The sequence below is a fragment of the Dysidea avara genome, chromosome 4 (assembly GCF_963678975.1).
Source record: "Dysidea avara chromosome 4, odDysAvar1.4, whole genome shotgun sequence".
NCBI lineage: Eukaryota > Metazoa > Porifera > Demospongiae > Dictyoceratida > Dysideidae > Dysidea > Dysidea avara.
The window spans coordinates 35,094,819-35,117,596 of NC_089275.1; the positions used below are offsets into that span (position 1 = coordinate 35,094,819).

General features: G+C 37.3%; 1 protein-coding gene across 1 annotated transcript in view; it reads left to right on the forward strand.

Moving 5' to 3' along the window:
* Positions 1-2,985: 2,985 nt before the first annotated feature.
* The window catches only part of LOC136254815 (uncharacterized), a 47,794-nt gene continuing 28,001 nt past the window's right edge, over positions 2,986-22,778 (forward strand). The window contains exons 1-9 of the mRNA XM_066047561.1: positions 2,986-3,147; positions 5,779-5,880; positions 9,009-9,110; positions 10,057-10,155; positions 10,529-10,606; positions 10,660-12,699; positions 12,921-12,990; positions 13,151-13,424; positions 14,117-14,212. Of these exons, the coding sequence (XP_065903633.1) occupies positions 3,133-3,147; positions 5,779-5,880; positions 9,009-9,110; positions 10,057-10,155; positions 10,529-10,606; positions 10,660-12,699; positions 12,921-12,990; positions 13,151-13,424; positions 14,117-14,123 (2,787 nt within the window). The 5' untranslated portion in view covers positions 2,986-3,132 and the 3' untranslated portion in view covers positions 14,124-14,212. The remainder of the gene's footprint in view (positions 3,148-5,778; positions 5,881-9,008; positions 9,111-10,056; positions 10,156-10,528; positions 10,607-10,659; positions 12,700-12,920; positions 12,991-13,150; positions 13,425-14,116; positions 14,213-22,778) is intronic.

Below are 22,778 nucleotides of genomic sequence, written 5' to 3' on the forward strand. Positions count from 1 at the left end.
AGCTAATGCGTGGTTATCTGTTATAGCGAAGAAAGGAGCTGTTGTTGTGTACCCTCGTACAATTCGTTGTCAACAATGGAATGACACGTTTGGAATGGTTTTTAAAAAATATGATCGTTTTTTTTTCGACCTACCGACCCTAACTTTTCCTTAAAAAATCCGAGCAACAATTTTTCAAATAGGTATGGCCTAAGCAAGCAGGAAGACACTGGTAACAGGAAAGAGCCAGTTGAACTGAATTTTGTGCTGTGTGAGGAGCAAATATTTTGGCAGACTGCAAGGAGGCTATATTCTGCAAACATCACTGAAGTGTATGCATGGAGTTATTAACAGCCGGTGCAATGGACTAATGCCGTGTTCAATAGTGAGCTGATTTTTTGTTGCACAAATTCAAGGATGTGTCTGACTGCTAGCCTTGAATCAGGCTAAATGCCAGATCAACCAAATCTCAATTATAAGCCTTCTAGATGTGTGTGTAATTCAATGTATCTAGTCAGACCTAAAATGGAACACTCACATCAATTACATACCACCTAAGAATCCTAGGATTTTTTAAGTGTAACATTTCACATGCTTCACTTCAAATAAAACAGGTTAAATTTGTTCGTCTATTTTCAAGTGATTCCCAGTCCAGCTGGTCCATGAAATTACAGTGGGATCACATGTATTTGTTACAGTGCGGGCTGCTCTGTGTTGGATCTACTCTAGAGTTGAGATATCAAGGTAGACTACTAATGTACCGACACTGTTGTAGTATATTTAAGTGGAGGACAAATGAATACAGTAATGCTAGATTATTTATGTATATAAACTTTTCATAATGAAATTGATATCCCATTTTGATTTGTACTTCCACTTTGCAACATATTCAAGAACAAGAAGCTTTTAATCTCCAACCACTGCCGTTAATTAACCAAGATCTCACCAGTCTTTGTTTTTTTCCATCTGCAATTTTGCTTCAGAACAATAATTATCTAAAGGCTCTAATTCATATTATTTAAATTTGTAATTTACCTTATTGTAGTTGTACTAATTTTATTGATTTGTTTGTATGTTTTCTTCATTTTCCTTTGAAGTTGTACAGTATAGGTAAACAAAGATAAATTTTCTCTCCCATCTTATTCTAGGATTTCTATTGACTAAGAAAAAATTAATTTTTTGTATGCGGGCTCAAAATTGAAAAAAATATAAAAGTGAATTAATATAATACAGTCAGTTTGCTTTTGGATATTTAATGTCTCCAACTGCAACAAAAATTCAATGAATCCATGCATCTCATCGCTGGTCATCCGAACATTCTGAAAGTGATACTTCACTCAATCAACCATAAATTCTGTTTATTAGACTGAATAGAGTCATGATCACCTAGCCTTTTCCTGTCACCAGTAACTTTCTAGTTAATTTCTCTGTACATATTATGCTCTGAAACTGAAGAAATTGAGTGGTCTTCTAAACTATCTACCTTGTCAAGTTCAGCAGAAACAACTGGCATCCAATCGGCTACTGTATTGTAGTAGCAAAACTTGCCTTAGTCATGCAATAAATGAATTGAAGATAGTAGAACAATCACTGCATGAGACAGCTATTAATATTTTATCACTATCCTACTCCATTTCCTGGAGGCTCCACTGATAAAATGCAATTTCAGCAATGATAGCGGCTAGCCAAGCTGCAAGTTTTGATTCAGAAAACATTCCATTCTGTAAAATAGACCTCATCCTGGATTCAACTCACTACTCAGGCTGAGATATCTGGCATTAGTCCACTACTCTATTAATTAATCATTGATGTTCACCTCCTTGAGGTATCTGAATGTTTGCTCCTCACACACTGCACAAAATTCCTTTAGATTCTGCTTAGACTGAGTTGATTCAGCTTGTCACCATACTTGTTTCCTTTGTAGTCAGTGTAGCCGGGGAGTGTAGCTACATACTGATTTATGCTGATTAGAAAGGCTGGTCCCCAGACTGTACATTCTAAAGTCAAAGTAAGCAAAAACAACTCACATAGTAAAAACAAGTCATGCATTAAGTTCCCTACTTGATACATCCGAAGATGGACACATTGAGTCAGCTATTCCCACAATTAGTACTTCGTTACTAATGACAACCAACAAGAACCCACAATCGATCCTTAAAATCTTTCTTCTGGTGCGTTTGATTACCTGTTGGAAGTGCCACCGATAACTTGTACAGCAATGGTAAGCTGCAAGCTTCAATTTGAGAAAGCATTCCGTTCCGTAGTTTAGTCCATCATTCCGTTCCGTTCCGTAGAATAGACCCCACCCATCTTCATCATTGCTAGCTAGCTGCCAAAGCCTCAAAGTTCAGATTTACGTGCAGGTGTCTTACTCCTATAGCTACTGCAGCATGTTTTCACGGAGTTCTTTAGCCACCCCGATCTTGATGATGAGATAATTGAGATTTATTTTTATTTTTTCCCGGGCTAGATGTAATGCCCTTTCCTACCACCCCCAGCACAAGAGGCAAACGTGCTGGACAAGAACTGAAAATCGGGACATCTAAAAGTCCCTAGGGCCCTTTGTTAGGCCCATTTCCGAGGAAGCATCTGGTGATCTAAACGAGAGGGAGCGGCTTCCACGGATGCACATCGTCGATTGAGATTGATCCATGCAGCTTTTAATGTCATTAATATTGCCACCTCGGCTCTGTCTGTGATTACACATGTACATGCCTGTTATTCTGACTGTCCAGTAATAATAAGAATAAAATAAAACCTCATAACCACACACACTAGTAATTGGCAATTCAGTAGTATTAAATGACTGATGGAAGCCCTTGCTATATTGGCATGAACCACACCTAAGCTGCTCACCCCCTCATGCAGCCATACAATAACCGGCTTGGCCGAGGTAGCTACGGTGATTCCGTAGCCGGTAGCAATTCTGATTATGATCTCTGTATGGTTTTAAATTCTTCTGGGATGCAAGCGCTGAAATAATGTGTATAAAATTGTCAAAACAACACAAGAATTCATTTTTTTTGTAGCTTTAACACACTACAGCTAGCCTGCTACCTCGCTTGCTGGCACTCATACGCCAGACGAAACTTCCGCTATTTTAGCAGTTCACTGTCAACAACCAAGAGTCTCATTTCAGTCGCCTAGTGAGCGATGAGCCGTACTTCAGTGAGTAGTAGTAGACGAGTAGTAGTAGACTAGTAGTACATCATGATCAATGTAGTTAGCAATGTACGTACTACGTATAGACTCTAGCTATCTAGTATGGCCGATATTAAATTTTGTCGACTCGATCTTTTCATTGCTGATCATGATTCTGAAGGGTGTCCCTTAGAGTCGGCTGTAAACTGGTCCTGGTAGTTCTTGCCATTCTTCCAGGGTCCCTTAACCCCCAATTTAAGCAGTGGTTGCCATCATATGGACACCCGACCTGATCAGTTAGCCACAACTCCAATTCATCCGGCTCGGCTACACTGTGTATACCTAGCTACTAATTTTACAGCGTATTTTACAGCGTATTTCCACCCTTGCCATGTCCACACTTGTTTCATCTTTTGAGCTATAGTCTTCAGTTGAGGTCTATAGCTAGCTAATTGCTTTTTTTCCCAAATGAATGATGGCTTTAATAATAAGACCCTGAGCCAATAGCTATAGCTCTTTAATATTATTTGCCATATCACTACATGACACGTAGCTGGGTGAATTTAGATTTTATATGATATAGTCAGTTTTTTATGGTCACAATTTCCCTAAAAGTACTGTGAAATCAGTATAGGGTGATATACAACTACTGTAGCTACTCTATGCCGTATGGCGATACACCTGCATTCTAGCAAGTAACTTCATATTTGTGTTGTACTGTATAACTGTTTGTCCTGTCTGTGTGTATGTATGCAGTACATATGTATGTAGCTACGTATGCGTGGTTGATTGTTGTATCTTATGTACATATGTCGCTTTCATGGTTGCTATTCACCAGTGTAATTGCTAGAATAGGGTACTGGTATACTGAGTGATATACCAAGTGAAGGTTAAACAACTTTTAATCAAATCAACCTTAAAATGTAATAGCTCAACTATAACATAACGAAATTCTAAAAGCTTATGCATACTACATGTACAGTACAATTACTACACTGATAATATACATTTATATTGTTCAGACATGCAATGGATTCAATTAGACAAGTTTGAGCAGTCTCATTACACACGTGCATACATTTCCTTTAATAAGGGTAGCGGTGAGGAGGCAGAGATACAAAATTCATCCCTCAAATGGAAGGACTAAATCAAGCCCGCTAATTGAAATTAAGATGTTGATATTGTATATATTTTATACCTAGACATTTTTTTTCAATTGTTAAGATAACTGTCATGAGGTACATGGGTTGTTTTTGTAGCCAAAGGTGTTATCTTTTGTTCAGATACCACCATCTCTCATGTATTGGCAGGAGCTTATATAAGTACCAAAGGCATGCACTAGTTATATCTGTAGGGCAGTTGCAGTAATTGTATGCTTCCTTTTTACTTACATTCCGATCAGCAGTGGTTTCTCTAGATCTACTGGATAATCTGACTGGACTACTAAATATTTTTACTGAATAACTGGTTTATGTATATTAACAGAGATGTCATAGTTGCCCAAAAATACTTTAATTCCTTTTGTATGCTTTCCCATCATTTGTTTGCATCAGACAAGATTATTCACCAACTTTCTTCATGACCTTTACCTTTCTCCACTCTCCATTAACGTGTAATACTACATGACTTCTGTCATGCTGTTGCTGTTTTGCCTGTAGGTAGCTATCTCAAGTGAATTTCTTTGTCCATATGCTTGCATGCATCTTCTATTTCTAATAGTTCATTGACAGTTAGAAGGGTATGTTGTTCTTATTTTTCTGAAGTGTGGCTTCTGGAGTCATTGGTGCAGTGTCATATTGGGCATATTAATTTTGTATTTTAGAGGATAGATCCCTTCCAATTGAGGGTAGCCACCGTAACTCCACTTTTCCATTGTTCTAACTGTGGTATGCTGAGCTGTATGTACGTGCAACTGAAAATCACTCCTTTGCAAGCTTTGTGTAATATTATGCGTGTTATTGATAGTAAACTATTATCACAGATGACTCTTTCTGGCATGCCACACTGTGCAAAATGCTGTTTTGTTTTACTGTATAGTAAAGAGTGTCAGGCATTCCACCGCAATTAGCTTTTGTACAAGACCCCACCCTGCACTGTGATTTCATTATGTGAACTTGAAGTATTTTATATTTGATTGATTGATTGATTGATTGATTGATTCATTAATTCAATCATTTGTTCGTTCGTTCATTTGTTTGTTTATTCATTCATATTCATATTATCAACAACAGTTTTTAGCAATAATTATATATACATATAGCCACATCTTTGCAAAACTGTAACTCTATTTAATTAATTATTTACTTAGGTTTCAATTGTATCAACAATGTAGTGTTTTGTTGACAGCCATGCATGTAGTAGCTATTGGTTTCCAGTCTCATGATCACTGATGCTATTCATATCCAAAATAATTTTAAATTGCCATGCAAATAGGCAAAACCTGGTTTATTTGTAGTTCTATCTAACTTACATAGAAACAAGTCAGACAGGCGGGAGAAACTATACATAGTCCCCAGTAAACAAAGTTAAATGCCCTAGCTTATCAAGCAGTGTTCAGTTTGTTTCCATGCTTTTGGCTTTATGCATTAAAGTGAACTCCTTGTTACATCTATATGAGTGAGTCTGATGTGACATTACTGTTCTATACGTACTTATTAGGAAGAGATATCTTCATTCCACCATGCTGCTAGTCAGGGAGACCTTGAATTGATCAAAGAGTTCATTGAAGTACAAGATTTGTCGGCAGATGAAGCAGACGAGGTACATTTAATCTTACATGTATATACTGTATGTGCAACTAATCTAGCCAAGTATCCATATAATGTACAGTGTTGGGCAAGTTACTTTGTAAAGGTAACTAGTTACATATTACATGTTACTTGCAACTGAACTGTTTAGTTACAATTACATATTACCCATAAAATAAAGTAACTATAATAATATTACATATTATATTACTTTGTGTCCACAGCTTTAAGCTGTCACGTGTGAAACTACCACCTTATAACGTGGCATGATTGCGTTGTTGGACAATGTGCAAATCTTGGTTATAAGTAAGAAGCCGGTGAATAAGCTTTATTCAGTAGATTTTGCTACTTCATTGTGGCTAGGCGTTACTCAGTGGATTACTAACAAGATTAGTAACTTCGTTACTTGTAGTAATAATATTACGTAATGTTAGATTCGTTACAGTAACTATATTACTTAGGTAACGCATTACATTTGTAAGTAAAGTAACTTGAGTTATATTACCAGATTTATAGCGTATTTCGTTATATTACTTAGTTACCACAAAAGTAATACTATTACATAACGCGTTACATAAGTAACGCATTACTCCCAACACTGATAATGTATTACATGAAGTGTAGTCTCCTTCACTTATAACCTATTGTCTTAGTGACTTATGTACATAGATGAATCTCACAAACACATAGCTACATAATGCATGCTTGCACAGATAATAGAATAATCATTTTCTGTAGACATGGTCCATTCATAGAAAGAATCTTCCTACAGAATTTCATACAATTCTGTGGTGATGTTATATCATGCATGAGTGTTCACACAGGGTTAAGTAAAGGATGAGAAGTGTTGGGTGGCCATTACAACATAATGAGGAAAATGATGGAGATCACAAGCTAACAAGCATTTGATTAATTGTAGATACAGTACCACACATTAAGAGTTCAAAATTTATTTGTTCACCCCAATTGAGAATTTTCATCCATTCTTACTTCACTGAGCCAGTGTCAAGACCATGCACAGGCACATTGTACATACAGTACATAGTAAAATAATAGGAAAAGTGACATCTGGAATCTATACTGATAAAGTTGCACAATACAGCCGGCTATCACCATGGCTAACCTAGTATATTACACTATACTACACAAACCTTACACTAGCACACCTTGCACACTGACATTTACCAAAATAGAATACTTTAGTTTGTTGGACATCTGAATCCATACTGGTTCATTATACTAGTGGCTCTAGACATAATGTGGATTATCTATTCAGTAACAGCTGCAGCATATAAAACCATAATGTGTGGTTAAATGGTGACAAGACAACATGGTACATATAAGGCTTGCATTCCATCACAATTATTTCAATTTCTGCGTAAACACATACTCATACTTTACAGTAGACAGTCACATATAGAGATCAACACTTCCTGACCATGCATGTTCCCTTTCAGAGGCAAAGAATGTAAAACCAAGACATAAATCTTTTCTTATGTTATGGAGTCGTTGTTTCCATCAAGTCCTTAGTTTACATAATAGTTAGACTTCAGACCACAGGGGTCTAAGTGATTTACTAAATTACTTAGACCCCTGTGGTCTGAAGTCTAAGTTATTCAGACCCTTTATGTAGTTGTTGTACCTTAACACTGTTGACAGCTGCTTGTAGCAGAGTCATTAGTAGAAACAGGCCATTACTCCATCTGCAACAACAGTTACTGGTTTTAAAAAAAATTTCAGGTGGCGATGCGTTGCCAATGCTACCAGTGCAAGTGTGCGTAATAAACATGAAAAGGGTCTAAGTAAACATGAAAGGGTCTAAGTAAACATGAAAAGGTCTAAGTAAACATGAAAAGGATCTAAGTAACTCAGATACCTCCAAAATCTATCAAATCCACCACAAAAAAGGGTCTAAAGGATGATATCACTGTAATGAAATACCTCATGGGTCTAAAACTATGTACTGCTCTGCTTAGTACTGTATGTTATTACGTATGTGGTTCCCTCAATAAGGTGGTCCAGTGTATCTATATAATTTTTTATATAGTCCATTATGATTTTGCAATTGCCTATTATGTTTTTGAGCAATGCTTCAAAATCATGCTCAATTGTATTATTATGTGCCAACTATGTTCTTGTATCTTAAAGATATTGCATATCTTTGTTGTCTATTTTACATTTGCTACACATGCCCTATGACTGGAAACTTTCGGATAGTTACAAATGATTAGACTTGTCTTCAGTCAATGATGATAAGCAAGTTAATGATGATAAGCAATAATAAGTTGACCAACTACAATAAAATTCCCATTTTCTTTGTTAGTATACATTATGGTTGAAATGAAATGTACTTAAAACATTCCCAGTAGTTATCATAGAGACATAGCAAGCCTAATAAAATTGTTGACATTACAACAGCAAGTGTGTGAAGGCTTCTCTAAGATAGGGAAAGATAAATACTTGATGGTGAAAAGGTAAACTAATTATACTAATATTACTTGAATTTCTATGGTTAAAAAGTTTTTCTGTCTGTACCACCTGAAGGCAACAAGAAGTCTCACATATTATAACAAAAGTTATCCAGCCTGCATAATTATTATACAGTTGAAATTTCCCTGTCCCTACCACTCAACAACTAACTTCCCTCACTTAAGTCATGTACCAGATGATGCAATACTAAGTCATATAAAGTCATTCACATGAAAACACTGACACAAAACTAGACATACATCATTATCACTTATATGGTATAGTCTAATTAATAGCCTTGTTTGGAGGATGGAAGTCATGGCAGTGATATCCATTTATGTATATGAAAGAAGCCACCAATAGGTGATGAGTGGGTTTAAAGTATTCTGTTTTGGAGCAATGTTTGATGAAGGTTGTAACATAGTAGCTTAGTCAAAACATGTTTACGCCTTGTACCAACTTCTTATCACCTGGCTATTTAAAATTAAAATCAATGTATATTCCTTGAACAAAAAAAATGACCAATGCCTGAAATGCACAACAGGATCATGCCAAGTTGGAGTGCTGTAGTCATGCTTACATGTAGTAGTTTACCAGTATGTGATATTGTCTACATTAAACTGATGGCATTAATATGCTACATAAATACCTTAATATGAATCCTGCTGTTAGGATGGTTGGACTCCACTGATGTGTGCATCTCAACGTGGTCAGTGTGAAGCAGTAGAGATGTTGGTCAGTACATACCATGCTGATATTAACCGTCAGGATAAGGTAAATAATTATATAGATGTGCAAAATAGAGCAGATTTTCTTTATCTTGTGTACAGTACAACAGCCAGCCAATTAAAGTATGTGTATTTGTGTCCCCTCAGATACACTGTTAGTGTATATTCGCATCATCAATAGACAAAAACTGTGTACATGTAGTCCTGTAAATGACAAAAAATTGGCGTGACTTAATAAAGTTAGGTAAATCAGCATGCAGACAAAAATTTGATGGAGTTACCATACAGCTAATATAGAACAATAATATTATACTGAATAGCATAAAAGTTTGGCCAGTTAATTTCTTCACATTATGTCCTCACATTTGCCATACTTTTAGATTACTCCAAACGTTGTTGTTTATACTGTAGTATCCAACATTCATAATAATGTGTACACACACAGGGGCAGATCCAGGGTGTGGCAAGGGAGGTACACCATGGTAGTAGTCATATGGAGCAGGGGGTCTGGGGGGCTAGCAGCTAAAGCTATATTTCATATGTTGCAAGACTAGTACTAAAATTTTGATGTAGAATGGTTTTATGCACAAATATATCTAAACCATAATGTTTTCTAAGTGGACTAGAGTTGTATTAGGGATTAGTGACAGTCATGAGTACTTCAGCTAGCTATAGCTAAATAAATAATTATAGACCTAAAGAATGGCATACACAAGATCATGTGCATTTCATTTGCAAAATATCTTAGCAAGTTAAGTGTGCCTGTGCATGGGACAGTGCTGCAGATGCTAGTCTTTAAGTTATACTCAGCAACTATGGAGGTAGTATTATGTGTGTTGACTGTTCTATTAGAGTATCTTGATCTTGCATTTTTTTGAGGGGGGAGGGCACAAGGGACACGTACCCCCCTTCCCTTTCCCCCTGGGTCTGCCACTGACACATATGTATGTATGCACAAAAGGTTCTGTCTTTATTAAGCCATTTCATTGCAGGCTGGTAGGACAGCACTACACTTTGCTGTGAATGAAGCTGAACACAAAGTGATTGAGACCTTGTTAAACCTTGCAATTGACATAAACATCAAGAACAAGGTACGTGCAACTGAAGTATTGACAGGAGTTATATACTAACATGTATTATGTACAAGTATGTATATCTAGACAGCCTGCAGCTAGCAATCAAAAGGTTCCACATTGAAGTCCCATGGTCTCTCTTCATGAGACCTGGACAGACCTTCTGCAAATTACTACTAGGAGGATTTGCCTGCGCAAAACTTTAGTGTCTGAGTGGTGCACAGGCATCCCAGTACTGCTTATTTAGGTAGCAATAGCTGTGTTTCACATGGCTGCTGGAGGCTTTGCTTGCTTTGCTTTGCTAAATACGTATGAACATACTGTTAAACATGACAGGATTTTAGGAATTTTGTTAGTAATCAAAGTTGTGAGCATTTGTAATGCGTTACAGGGAGGATGGACAGCTAGAGACATAGCAAAAATTCAGAAGAAGCATGTGATTGCAAAAATGCTTAAAGTGGCAGAAGAGGTATGTAGGGAAATTTAGTCTATTGTATCTGTAGTCTACATGCTTTTCTTCAGAAAAAGAGTTACATCAGGCAGCTCTGCATGACTGCTGATCACTATGGAACAGTACTGATACAGTTACTGACGGTTCTAATTGTTGGACCACCTGGTGTTGGGAAGTCCTCATTGTCACACTCCATACTGGGAAAGCCACTACCAATCCGCAGACATAGTTCACAAGGTGCCACATTCACTCCACAGTTAACTGTGTCTAGTGATACATTTACATGGAGTCAGCTGACTTTCAATGGTGTGGTAGATGAAATAGCCAATGTTATAGCACCAATTGTGCATGATCAAGCAAGCAATACTGCAACCATGAAGAGAAAGCGCTTCAAAAAGCTTAAAGATTACGTCAAACGGTGTACTACAGGTCCTCATCACAGCACGCCCCCATCATCAAAAAGGCATAAGCCACTTATTAGTCAAAGATCTGATTCACTTGATGATGCAGTAATTAGCAAGGTTGTTAACAACAAATCCCACACTGACGATGACATTAAATCGTTTCTTACTATCATTGACAGTGGTGGCCAGAAAGCTTTCCTCAACCTTTATCCAATATTCATCCGTAATCCTTCCCTTGTGATGGTTGTTTTCAAGATGACAGATGAAGCTGATTGCATTTGGAAGCCATTACCACTTGAAGAATACCACTGCCCAGAGGGAGTGTTCACCAACCCTCACCAAACCAACCAGTCCATGGCTGACCTTATCAAACATACAATGGCTAACATTAGTACGTACACTAGTGCAGAAAATGGTAGTAAGGCCACTCGTGTTCTCTGTGTGGGTACTCACAAAGATATGGTGTCTCCTGCTTCTATCACTGCCATAGATCAGCAGCTGAATGATCTTGTCTGTGAGTCTGGCTATACCTCAATTGTTGCACCTAAAGATACATATACGAAGGTTCTTTTTCCAGTGAACAACCTTGTTGCTGGCCACCATGATTTAGAGGATGAAGTTATTCAGCAGATCCGTAGAGTGCCATTGAATTTAGCAGATTGCAAAGACGATGACCGCCCAGTATATGAAGTTCCCATTAGGTGGATCAACTTAGGAGTGTGGATCCGTGAGCAGTGTAATCTTAATGATGTCAAATTCATGGCTTACAAAGGAGTACTGGATGCTGCAATTTATAGTTACCATTTTTCAGATGAAGATGAATTTCTTGCTATGCTGGAATATTTTCATAGCCTCAGCCTATTGCTTTACTATCACAACATTCCCTACCTGAAAGATATCATCATTGTTGACAACAACTTCATCCTTACCAAAGCCTCCAAGTTGGTGGAGCTCAGTTTTACAGGTGCTGGTCTTACTCCAGTAGAATTCAATAATTTCAGATACTGCGGCATATTTTCCAAGGAATTATTAAGCCACCCCAATCTTGGTGATGATATTAATCCACAAGGCTTACTGCAGCTTTTGATGTCATTAAATATTGTGTCACTACTGTCTGATGACCATTACTTCATGCCCTGTGTCCTACCCAGCATTGAAGACTACACAAAGTCGTGTGAAGATTTTCTTTCTGCCAATTATGGTGCTAAGCAATATGAAGCGATTGACATACAGTTTTCAACTGGCTCATTTCCAAGAGGAGTTTTCTGCAGTCTTGTGGTGTGCTTGATGAATTCTGAACATACTGCCAAGCGTTGGAGTCTGTGTCGGTCCACCGAAAAGCACAAAGAAGTTTTCTGCAATTTTGCCACATTTACATTGCCCACTGGACACAGGGTTAGCATACATGATAAGTTGACACATTGTCGGGTTCAGATCCGTCACAAGAACCCCTTCACAACCACTACTGTCCACTGTGAAGTGCAGAAAGTCATTGTCAACCTTGTGAAGGAAGTCTGCAAGACTATGAGTCTCTCTACTGATTTTTGCATTGGATTTCAGTGCTCTGGTCAGGAGTGTCATCATTTAAACAATTGTTTTGTGATGTCTGAAGTGTCTTTGCCATTGCATGACTCAGATGTTCATAGTATCTGTAAGCTGACAAGCAAACCCAGCAGATTAACAGAACAGCATATCGTCTGGTTTAAGGTTGGTTACATTAACTGTGTAGAATATTTTCTATATAGTGTGGAGTAGAGGTTTAAGTATTGACTCTAAAACTAAAGTAGCAACATTCACAATGACATGTAAAGTTTTGTTCATATGTTCTATATTATAAAGACAGAGGATTAATTATTTTGGGTGCTTATATTTATGTGTACATATTATAGTGTAAAAGATGGCATAACATGTTCTGATCACATATTTAGCCTCCCAAAAATGAGCCTGGTGCTAAGGATGTTTCTCAAGTTGGAACAGTGCCTATTTCAGTTATAATAAGTGAGTCATGGTGTGTAATTAAAATTAAGCTCTTCAATATATATCTTGCATTCTCAATTACAGCATTTCAGTTACACAGACTGTTCTATTAGAGTGTATTACTCTACTACTCTTGCAATCCAAAATGCTACAGCACATTAACAATACTATGTATTTACAGGTGCTAATCACAGTTCACACACACCAGTTGATATTAGTGAGTTGTTAGTGTACTCACAAGACTGGACAACAGAATGGTGGAGTATTGGGGTTAAGCTTGGCCTACCAGTGCAACGACTAGAGGAAATCAGGATAGATCACCATAGAGTACAGGATTGTTGTCATCAGATGTTACTATTGTGGTCGAGAGCTGACCCTACTAGTTGTTACTGTAAACTGGTCACTGCCTTGGATCAGTTGAATATGAAGGAAGCTGCTATGAGACTGGCTAAAGAGTAAGTTATATTGAAAACTCTACCATACAGTTTTCCTATATAGATCCTCATATTGGCATTGTATGCTAGCAGTGTATGCTTGTGTAAGAGATTAGGATAATAAGCTATTTGAAACATGTGTAATTTTATATCTTGACAACTCCCTTGATAAATCCTGTTTAGCCACAGCTTATTACTATTAATAGTCGGTAACCAGCTAATGCTGAATAGTATTATATTAGTGCAGAAATGATTAGCAATATTCGAATAGTTTTAAACAAAATGACCAATTATTCTAACACCCAAACCTTTGTTGTGCAGTAAGGTAAAGCATGAGTGTTATTTCTATCTCTACTAAAATGGATTTCTTCAGTGATGCCACTATGTTCACAATCTCAAGCCTATAGATTGGCTTCATCCATCTGATCACCGCTTGCTACAGTGCTAATAAATTTTTGAAGAGTGTGTTAGTGAATTAAATAATGTCACACTGACTGAAAGTCAGCTTGAATATCTGAATACACATCACACTGAGTATTTTTGCACAAGTAGTCCACTGTTGACAATGTATGTCACAAGTAGTCCACTGTTGTTGATATTAGTGTTTGAACTACAAATTGATCATGTACCCAGCAACAATAACAGTAACAACACAAGACATAAAAACTGCTGAACACATTAATTGTCATTATGTGTGATGTATATCCTTACAGGTTGTGAAGAAATGACAGGAAGCCTGATTACTTTACTTGTGCACAAAACTATTACACCTTCAACTGCTTTTATATACAATTACAACATGCAATACTATAATATATGGAATGCCGTTGTGGACAAAAATCCATTTTTAAGTATGTACTATATAAATAAATGCATGTATCATTTTGTGTATGCTTGCATGCCTTTCGCATATTTATACATATAGGCATTTCAACTTTCAACACTCAAATAGTCATTTCACCACTTCAATTATTGCTTCATAACTCTCAAACAATCATTTCACCACTTCAACCTTTGCTTCATATTCACTCAAACAGTCATTTCACCACTTCAACTATTGCCTCATATTCACACTTCAAAACTCAAACAGTCATTTCACCACTTCAACTATTGCTTCATATTCACACTTCAACTCTCAAACAGTCATTTCACCACTTCAACTATTGCTTCATATTCACACTTCAACTCTCAAACAGTCATTTCACCACTTCAACTATTGCTTCATATTCACACTTCAACACTCAAATAGTCATTTCACCACTTCAACTCTTGCTTCATATTCACACTTCAACTCTCAAACAGTCATTTCAGCACTTCAACTCTTGCTTCATATTCACACTTCAACTCTCAAACAGTCATTTCAGCACTTCAACTCTTGCTTCATATTCACACTTCAACTCTCAAACAGTCATTTCAGCACTTCAACTATTGCTTCATATTCACACTTCAACTCTCAAATAGTCATTTCACCACTTCAACTATTGCTTCATATTCACACTTCAACTCTCAAATAGTCATTTCACCACTTCAACTATTGCTTCATATTCACACTTCAACTCTCAAATAGTCATTTCAGCACTTCAACTCTTGCTTCATATTCACACTTCAACTCTCAAACAGTCATTTCACCACTTCAACTATTGCTTCATATTCACACTTCAACTCTCAAATAGTCATTTCACCACTTCAACTATTGCTTCATATTCACACTTCAACACTCAAACAGTCATTTCACCACTTCAACTATTGCTTCATATTCACACTTCAACACTCAAACAGTCATTTCAGCACTTCAACTATTGCTTCATATTCACACTTCAACTCTCAAACAGTCATTTCAGCACTTCAACTATTGCTTCATATTCACACTTCAACTCTCAAATAGTCATTTCACCACTTCAACTATTGCTTCATATTCACACTTCAACTCTCAAATAGTCATTTCAGCACTTCAACTCTTGCTTCATATTCACACTTCAACTCTCAAACAGTCATTTCAGCACTTCAACTATTGCTTCATATTCACACTTCAACTCTCAAATAGTCATTTCACCACTTCAACTATTGCTTCATATTCACACTTCAACACTCAAATAGTCATTTCACCACTTCAACTCTTGCTTCATATTCATACTTCAACACTCAAACAGTCATTTCGTTGCTTCAACTCTTGCTTCATTTTCACACTTCAACTCTCAATTGTTCTCATCAATTCTCCTCAGTGGCAATTCTGTAACCTCGTGTACCCTCGTGTACAAGGGACATATCACAAACGTTGTTGTATGGCTGCAGTATAAAGGTTGAGTCTGGAGATTCAGAGCAGGAATCTTGCAATTTGATTTGAAACAGGCTTAATTACAATCAACTTTCAAGTAATGCGCCGATCAATGTCATGCTGAGGGTGAAGGAATACAGGAGATGAGTGCCTGCCATGAAAAACAATTGGCTGTCAAATCCCCATTATGTCCTCACCTTTTGTAAGAGGGCAACTAGCTAGATGCATTATATTCAATTCATGTGACATGAATAGCCATTTATGGTATGTGAGCATAGAGCCGGATAACTGTCAATTGCCCCAAGAATTTAGACAAGAATCGACAATCACATATGGAGATGTCCCGGGAGGGGGTGGGGATGGGACATGACATTGATAGGTGCGTGACACCTTCCCATAGATTTTTACCAATACTAGACATTGCATGTGAGGATCAAAGTGCCAAAGTATGCCTGCCGTACTTTCCATACAGTACCAATTAGGTGCATTACTGTACTCTATGAGTCATTCGTACAGAAGAGTTATGCGGATAGCCAGGTATTAGTATAGTCTCTAACAGCAGTGTCTCAGTTGTTGTTTTTTTTTTCTAAATCAATGTACATGATATTGTATAGTCACTATAGCTATGGCTAATGAGATAATGCGTTCTAGCCAGGGATGCACATAGGTCTATAGTATGGTCGATTAGTATGCAGAGTCTTCCTGTACACTGGTGTCCTTGTGAAGGAAGCTTTATGTATGAGTGTGAGATCAGGAGCTATGCCGACAGTAGTGTCCTTTAAAAAATTTTGATGCTGTTCCATCTGGACCAGTTGATTTGTTTGGATCTAATTCTTGCAGTAGTTGAAGTACAGGTACACCTTCTGTTGTAATATTCATTGGTGAGATATTGGGAAACACAGTACCTTCAAGAGTGGCGATTGCAGCTGTGGAGTGAGTATAAAGACAGACTTAAACCGATCATTTTAAATAGTAGCTTTTAATGAGATGTGGTTCTTTGCATTGTACTTTCCTTGCTATTGGATTGCCCCACAGCAAGGCACTTGTCAGTGAAATGTATGGGCCTGCCTGTCATTTAGGGGTGGTTTGGAAGCTCATTAAATAGCACTTGGTCATGGAATCCCACCAGGTTTTGCATATAGAGAGTCTTGCAACCTGAGTGCTGCAGCTACAGTGCAGCCAGTACATAAAGTGTCACTATAGTAGAAGCTTGTATTATCTCTTGAATGTCTTACACTTGTTAGCTGGTGGTTCAACAAGTACAGCTCATCTATAAGGCCTGGTTTAACCTCATAGTACTGATGGGCTAGGCGGCATTTGGAAGAACACCCATCTCTGGTTCAGAGAGAAGCAGCTGCCATGCTACGCAAACCATTAATTTATCGTGCAGACAAGTTCATAATCGGTAGGATATTAAATATCCTTTTAGGTTTGAACAGTTGTCAAGGGCAGATTTAGAGTAGTGCTTGAGCACCCCTTCGGAATTTTAAAATATTTCCTAGCTAGGAAGCTAGTAGAAACAACAGGTGCAGTTACATGTTAAGTGTAATTAAGAATAGAAAAGAGCACAGGGAAGTGATAATATTTTCTGTATGTGTGAATGTAATGAGTAATGAGAGTAATCCAAGTATTGAAGAGAGGTGTTCAAGCTTTTTTTGTACAGACTGAAATACTCAAATAGAGCAGTCAAGTACTAACAGCATTTGTTTTTGGAAAATCAGTCTTAATGCCACATTTGAAATACATAGAAATCTACACTTATGTGTCACCACTAAAGCACATACTTATGCGCCTAGTAAAATATTTCACAGAATTTCAGACAATTCACAGTACTCACTACTGATCTATTGAATAAAAGTTTGTAATGCCTTATTTTATCGTAAATATTCCAGTTGTACAATGTGACATTAAGGCTGATTTTCCAAAATCCGGTCACATTTATTGATTTGTGTAAACTATAGCTAATTACAGAAAAGGAAAATATTGCACAAACTGAATCTAAATTTCTTTCTCTTCTTGACACGTGTGCTGCTATCTAACCATTGTGCCAAATGTCTATATACCAGAAACTTAATAGTACTCAATTTTAGCTAGCTACAAACTTGATGTTTGGGTGTTTGGGTCTTTTTGTGACTGAAGCATTTTACTAAGGTTACATACGCCTGCTACCAGAAATTCTGGACTTCAGCACCACATATATATAATATATCCAGGGGTGGTTTTGGGGGTGGGGGTGGGTTCTAAGGTTTCCGGAAACCCCTTGGGGCTTGGCTTACTTCAGAACAGCTTTCCAGCCATTAGGCAACTACAGTACTGATTCTTCATTAACTAGCTACAACCAAACCATCCCATAGGGCATAACACATGAATCATGCTCAACAATATTATATCGGCTAACTGACACTGATCACAGCCCAAGTTTTAAACTTGTAATTTATGCCCATCATTTAATCATTAATTTATAGTTTTGTGCATTTATAATATTGGTAGTAAACCTTCCAAGACTACATGTAGAATTCGAACAAACAGAAGAGGTGATGGTAGTAGTGATAACAAAGGACGATTCTGGTCGAATGCCAAGATGAAGAAGCAAAGAGCCTTAGATCGATACTCTCTAATAGATACCATAATTATTGGTCAGTTAGCACTAACTATAGTCTATAGCTAGTAGCCTGGCTGTGATTCATTTTGTAGGTCCACTTAGTAGCTACAAGGGCAGAAACTGACTTCCATCAGTAATTTATTGGAAGGAGGCTTTAGCACAGATGAAAAGAAGCTCTAAGCACTAAATTAAGTCCCATTTATTTTACCTAGGTTTCCTACAAGATTAGCTATTTAGAATATCAGCAGAAGAAATTGACATTTCAACTCTGAGCATGGTTGAATGGATTGCATACTTAGCTAGATAGGGTGTAAGTATTGAACCCTTTCTAAGATTCTGGTAAAATTGATAAGCTATAGTCAAGACACCATTGTATTTCTGCATTGCAGAAGTTCCAAAGTGATGATATTAGTGAGGATCAGCAGACCAAAACTAATGTGCATGTATAGTAGTTTTAAGCCATCGAATTTTATTAAATTTCAAGCATTATAAAATTAGAACCTTGCCCCCAGACCCCTGCATTTGAGTCTTACTACCACTGGAAACCCCCCCCCCCCCCCCCCCCCAATAGAAATCCTAAATCTTCCCCTGATATCCTTCTGCTTGTACTATTGCATCTGATATACCCTAATAGAGCAGTCATGTACACTTAATGACTAAATAATATTTTCAGATCAGACATTGTAACACCATGCTTGAGGGTCATGACATTATATTGCTAGTCTGCAGTGTTTAAAGATATGGAACTCCAGTATTTTATCAGTTGAGTGTACAGAATGAATCCATGCTGTGCATACTTGTAGTTAGAAATCAAAAAGCAATGTTTCGGTCTCCACTAACTAACCAGGGGCACTTATATGTAATCACTATACTGCTTTAATTATAGCAACTTGTGAGTTTTGAGCCACTAATTAAAAAAATATTTGAAGGCTCTCAGTGGCTAGGGCTGTGCCACAGTTCCCTGTCTTCAGTAACTCAATACTGCTGTTGGAAAAACCCTTCAGACTACACTTCACTCATTGTGTGTCCTCGGTAAAGAACATAATGGGCATAATGTCAACTATGTACACCACCACAGATACATAAATACATTAACATCATACAAAGAATGTTTTACTTGTTTGTAGAAATCATTTTCACTTGTCACATTGTGTTGTGTAAGGTGAATAGAGTCTGTAACATAATAGGCTTTTTTTCAAAATTGCCTCAATATACTAGAGAATGTGTTCAGCACCAGCCTAGTAATCTATGTCAATGCTTGCACTATGCTACAATAAGATGGCTATGGCTCTTCAAGCACTTGCTTTGCATTGGTCTTGAAACCGTTCCTGTCTGCATGCTGTATTATTACCATGTGGCATATGTATTAAGCGCCACAGAGCCACCACCACTTTGGAATAGATTGTCTTGATGCAATGTTCAGTAGTAAACTAGTTTGCATGGAGGATCATAAGCTCTGAAGTAACCATATGGACAATTCAGTCTTGTTTCCTGCTTTGCATTCCAAGTACCTCCATTGTAACCAGGTACATAGATTTTGTTTGCTGAGATATACCGTATGTTTCTGCATGCATCTTTTTGGGTCTTGGGTTGCATTGTAGACTGTCTATTTATGTGACACTCTATTGTATCTATTCACGTGGCACTCTATTGTGTCATCTAAGATTGCATGGTGGTAAAATTGCATTCTAGTCGTAACAGGGTCGACCAACTCCAGGAGGTTGTAATCAATTACTACACTATCCATGACATGCAGTATAGCTGAATGTACTTGTAAAAACTCAAAAATACTTACAAATTAGACTCCTCAATGTAATAGGTCATCAATGTAATTATGTCACATACAGTATAAATTTTATAGTTGGAAGTACACCAAATATGTAAACTGTTAGCTACGATATGCTGTCCTACCATGAGATTGGCAAGTTTAAGGGCAAACAGGTCGAAAATTAGACTTACTGTACGCTGAGCAAATTAAACAACTTAAGAGAAGCCAAAGATCCTTACCCCTATACTCTTAACATGCAGTGTGGGGGAATAGGGTAACTTTGGAAGTGAAATTGCACAGTGAAGTTTGGATAATATAGCAGACTTGGATGCCATTCTGGGGGTCAGGAGTCATCCTCCCCAGGAATATTATATTGACTATAGAAGGTGTTTTATGACATTTCAGACTGCTCTTATTGTGCTTTTATTTATTTGTTGCACCCTGTAGCTACAGCTTATTAAAGGAGATATTTAATATATCTATTAGTGGGTGACTGCTCTATTAGAGTATTTAGATTGTTTTGCTACAAGAAGTTACCAATAATAATAATAATAATGGGGGCGTGCCACCCCTTATAAAAATGGTCCAAATGCATCAACAATTTAAACCTTCAGTAAAAAAAATGGTGCTTTCAAAATTTGATGCTAAGTTACACTACTAGACTGGGTGAAAGTCTATATCACTGACTCTACAGCCAGACCCTACAATATATAATAATTATTATGTGACTGGATTTGCAATTGCAAAAAGGTATCTTTTTCACATACAAAATTTGATTCATTTTTTTAACTTTGAAGCTTCATTACTTTTTGATCATTGCTTATAATTGTGCCTGAAATTTTCTGTGAGTGCAGTTAAAGTATCTGGCTGCATTTTGAAACTAAGAGCAGGTTACATAATTAGTATAAGGAGTCAAGTGTTTGTTTGCTGGTATGTAAAATGTGTACCTTTTGCAAATTTTTATTTGCTGGCATGTGAAATGTGTACCTTTTCACAAATCCGGTCACATATGAAGGTTTACAGGTTGGTAGAGCTTGCTGCACTGATGAGTGTTCTCATGTACACAATTCTATTAGTGGCTGTGTACTGCATGATTATGTCGAATCTGTTGAATAGCTAAATGCATTTACATGTGGAGGGACTTGGAGTCAAGCACAATTAATCTAGTTATTGACAAATTAGGTGATGACCACAGATATACAAGCATGCATGCGCAGCAGCAATATAAGCACACTTATCACCCGCATATACCCCACATGTACATGTTCATATGTAAGATGGGTGAACATATGGCATACACCATGTATCAACAAACTACATTTCTTGTATATAGTAACTACACATGAAGTGTCTACTGAACAGGATACGTGTACGAAATGTGGCATGTACACATCCATGCAGTACAGGATAGGTACAGGTGACCTGTCCTGTTTTGTGTCCTTGGTATCATGATAATGTAGGATTGGTAAACTTTGGTCCACTGCTGTTTAGCACAATTGTGGGTACAGGGAAATACAGGGCATGCCCGGACAGGCAGATCTGTTTTGTCTGTGTGCTTGTACCATGTGTTGTATTAGAGTATATGAATTGTTTCATACATGTGCTTCATGTTTAAACTACTTTGCTGCATGTACAGAATACCTGAACCTAGTTTTAAGCATATATTTCACCAAGAGTTCTCCTATATAATATTATGAACTCCTGGTTTCACTTATTAGTAGTGTGACCTTGCACTTTACACAATGACCCTGCTCACAAACTATTTATAAAAGCTGGGTACTACAGTATGGGACATGTAAATATAACAGATGTTTAAATACGTACTTTGGGCTTCACTGTTGTAAAAAAATAAAATGGATACATACTTGGGGTTAAGTGCATAGCATGCACAATAATAGGGCACATCAGTCCTGGCAGGTTTCCAGAGGCTTACTTAGGGAGATTTCCTGGGGTTTCATAACCCCCTACAAAGTTTTAACTTGTATATTTGCAGCAGGACCACCAGACTATCTTAGTTTGGCAGCATGAATATACCGAATAAATGGGAGCAGTGCAAGCAGATAGCTACAGTATAATAGAAAACTTACAAAGATTCCTCAAAAGTGGGTTAGGGGAGAGCTATGTATTGAAAAAGCTTTATAAAAGATTGAGGTACTCAGATCTCTGATAGGGCAGTCAAAACTACTCTAATAGAACACATTACAATTTTAAAGTGGGTGCTAAGAATGTTCAAAATCTGTCAGCAGCTGCTGCACCTATAGCTCACTATCAAATCTGGAAAACGCCTTGAAAAAACCCTTGATACACCTCTGCGTTTCAGCACTATACATTATGTTTAAATTCATTGTCATTAAGTTCTAATGTCATATAGAAACTTCAGCATGAAGAGCAGAATGTGTAGATTGTGGTATGCTAAGTAGCCACAAACATGCATGGTTCACTCCCACTATGTAATTCTGTGATGTTACAAGCCTTTGTCCTCGCTATTTAGTAGCTATAATGTACAATAAAAGTGTAGAAAAGCTATTTACTCAGCACTGCAGGGTTTGCATCTATGTGGTAAACACACAGCTGTCTTTGGCTTAGCTTAGCTATATGGTTGTGTTGTTGAACTTACTTTTGTCACTACGCGTATCAGTGCTTTACAGCACAAGTGCTGAAGACCTGTAGGACACCTGGTCCTACAACCTGTTTTGAAGATGTTAATGATATAGGTGTGTTTGAAAAGTT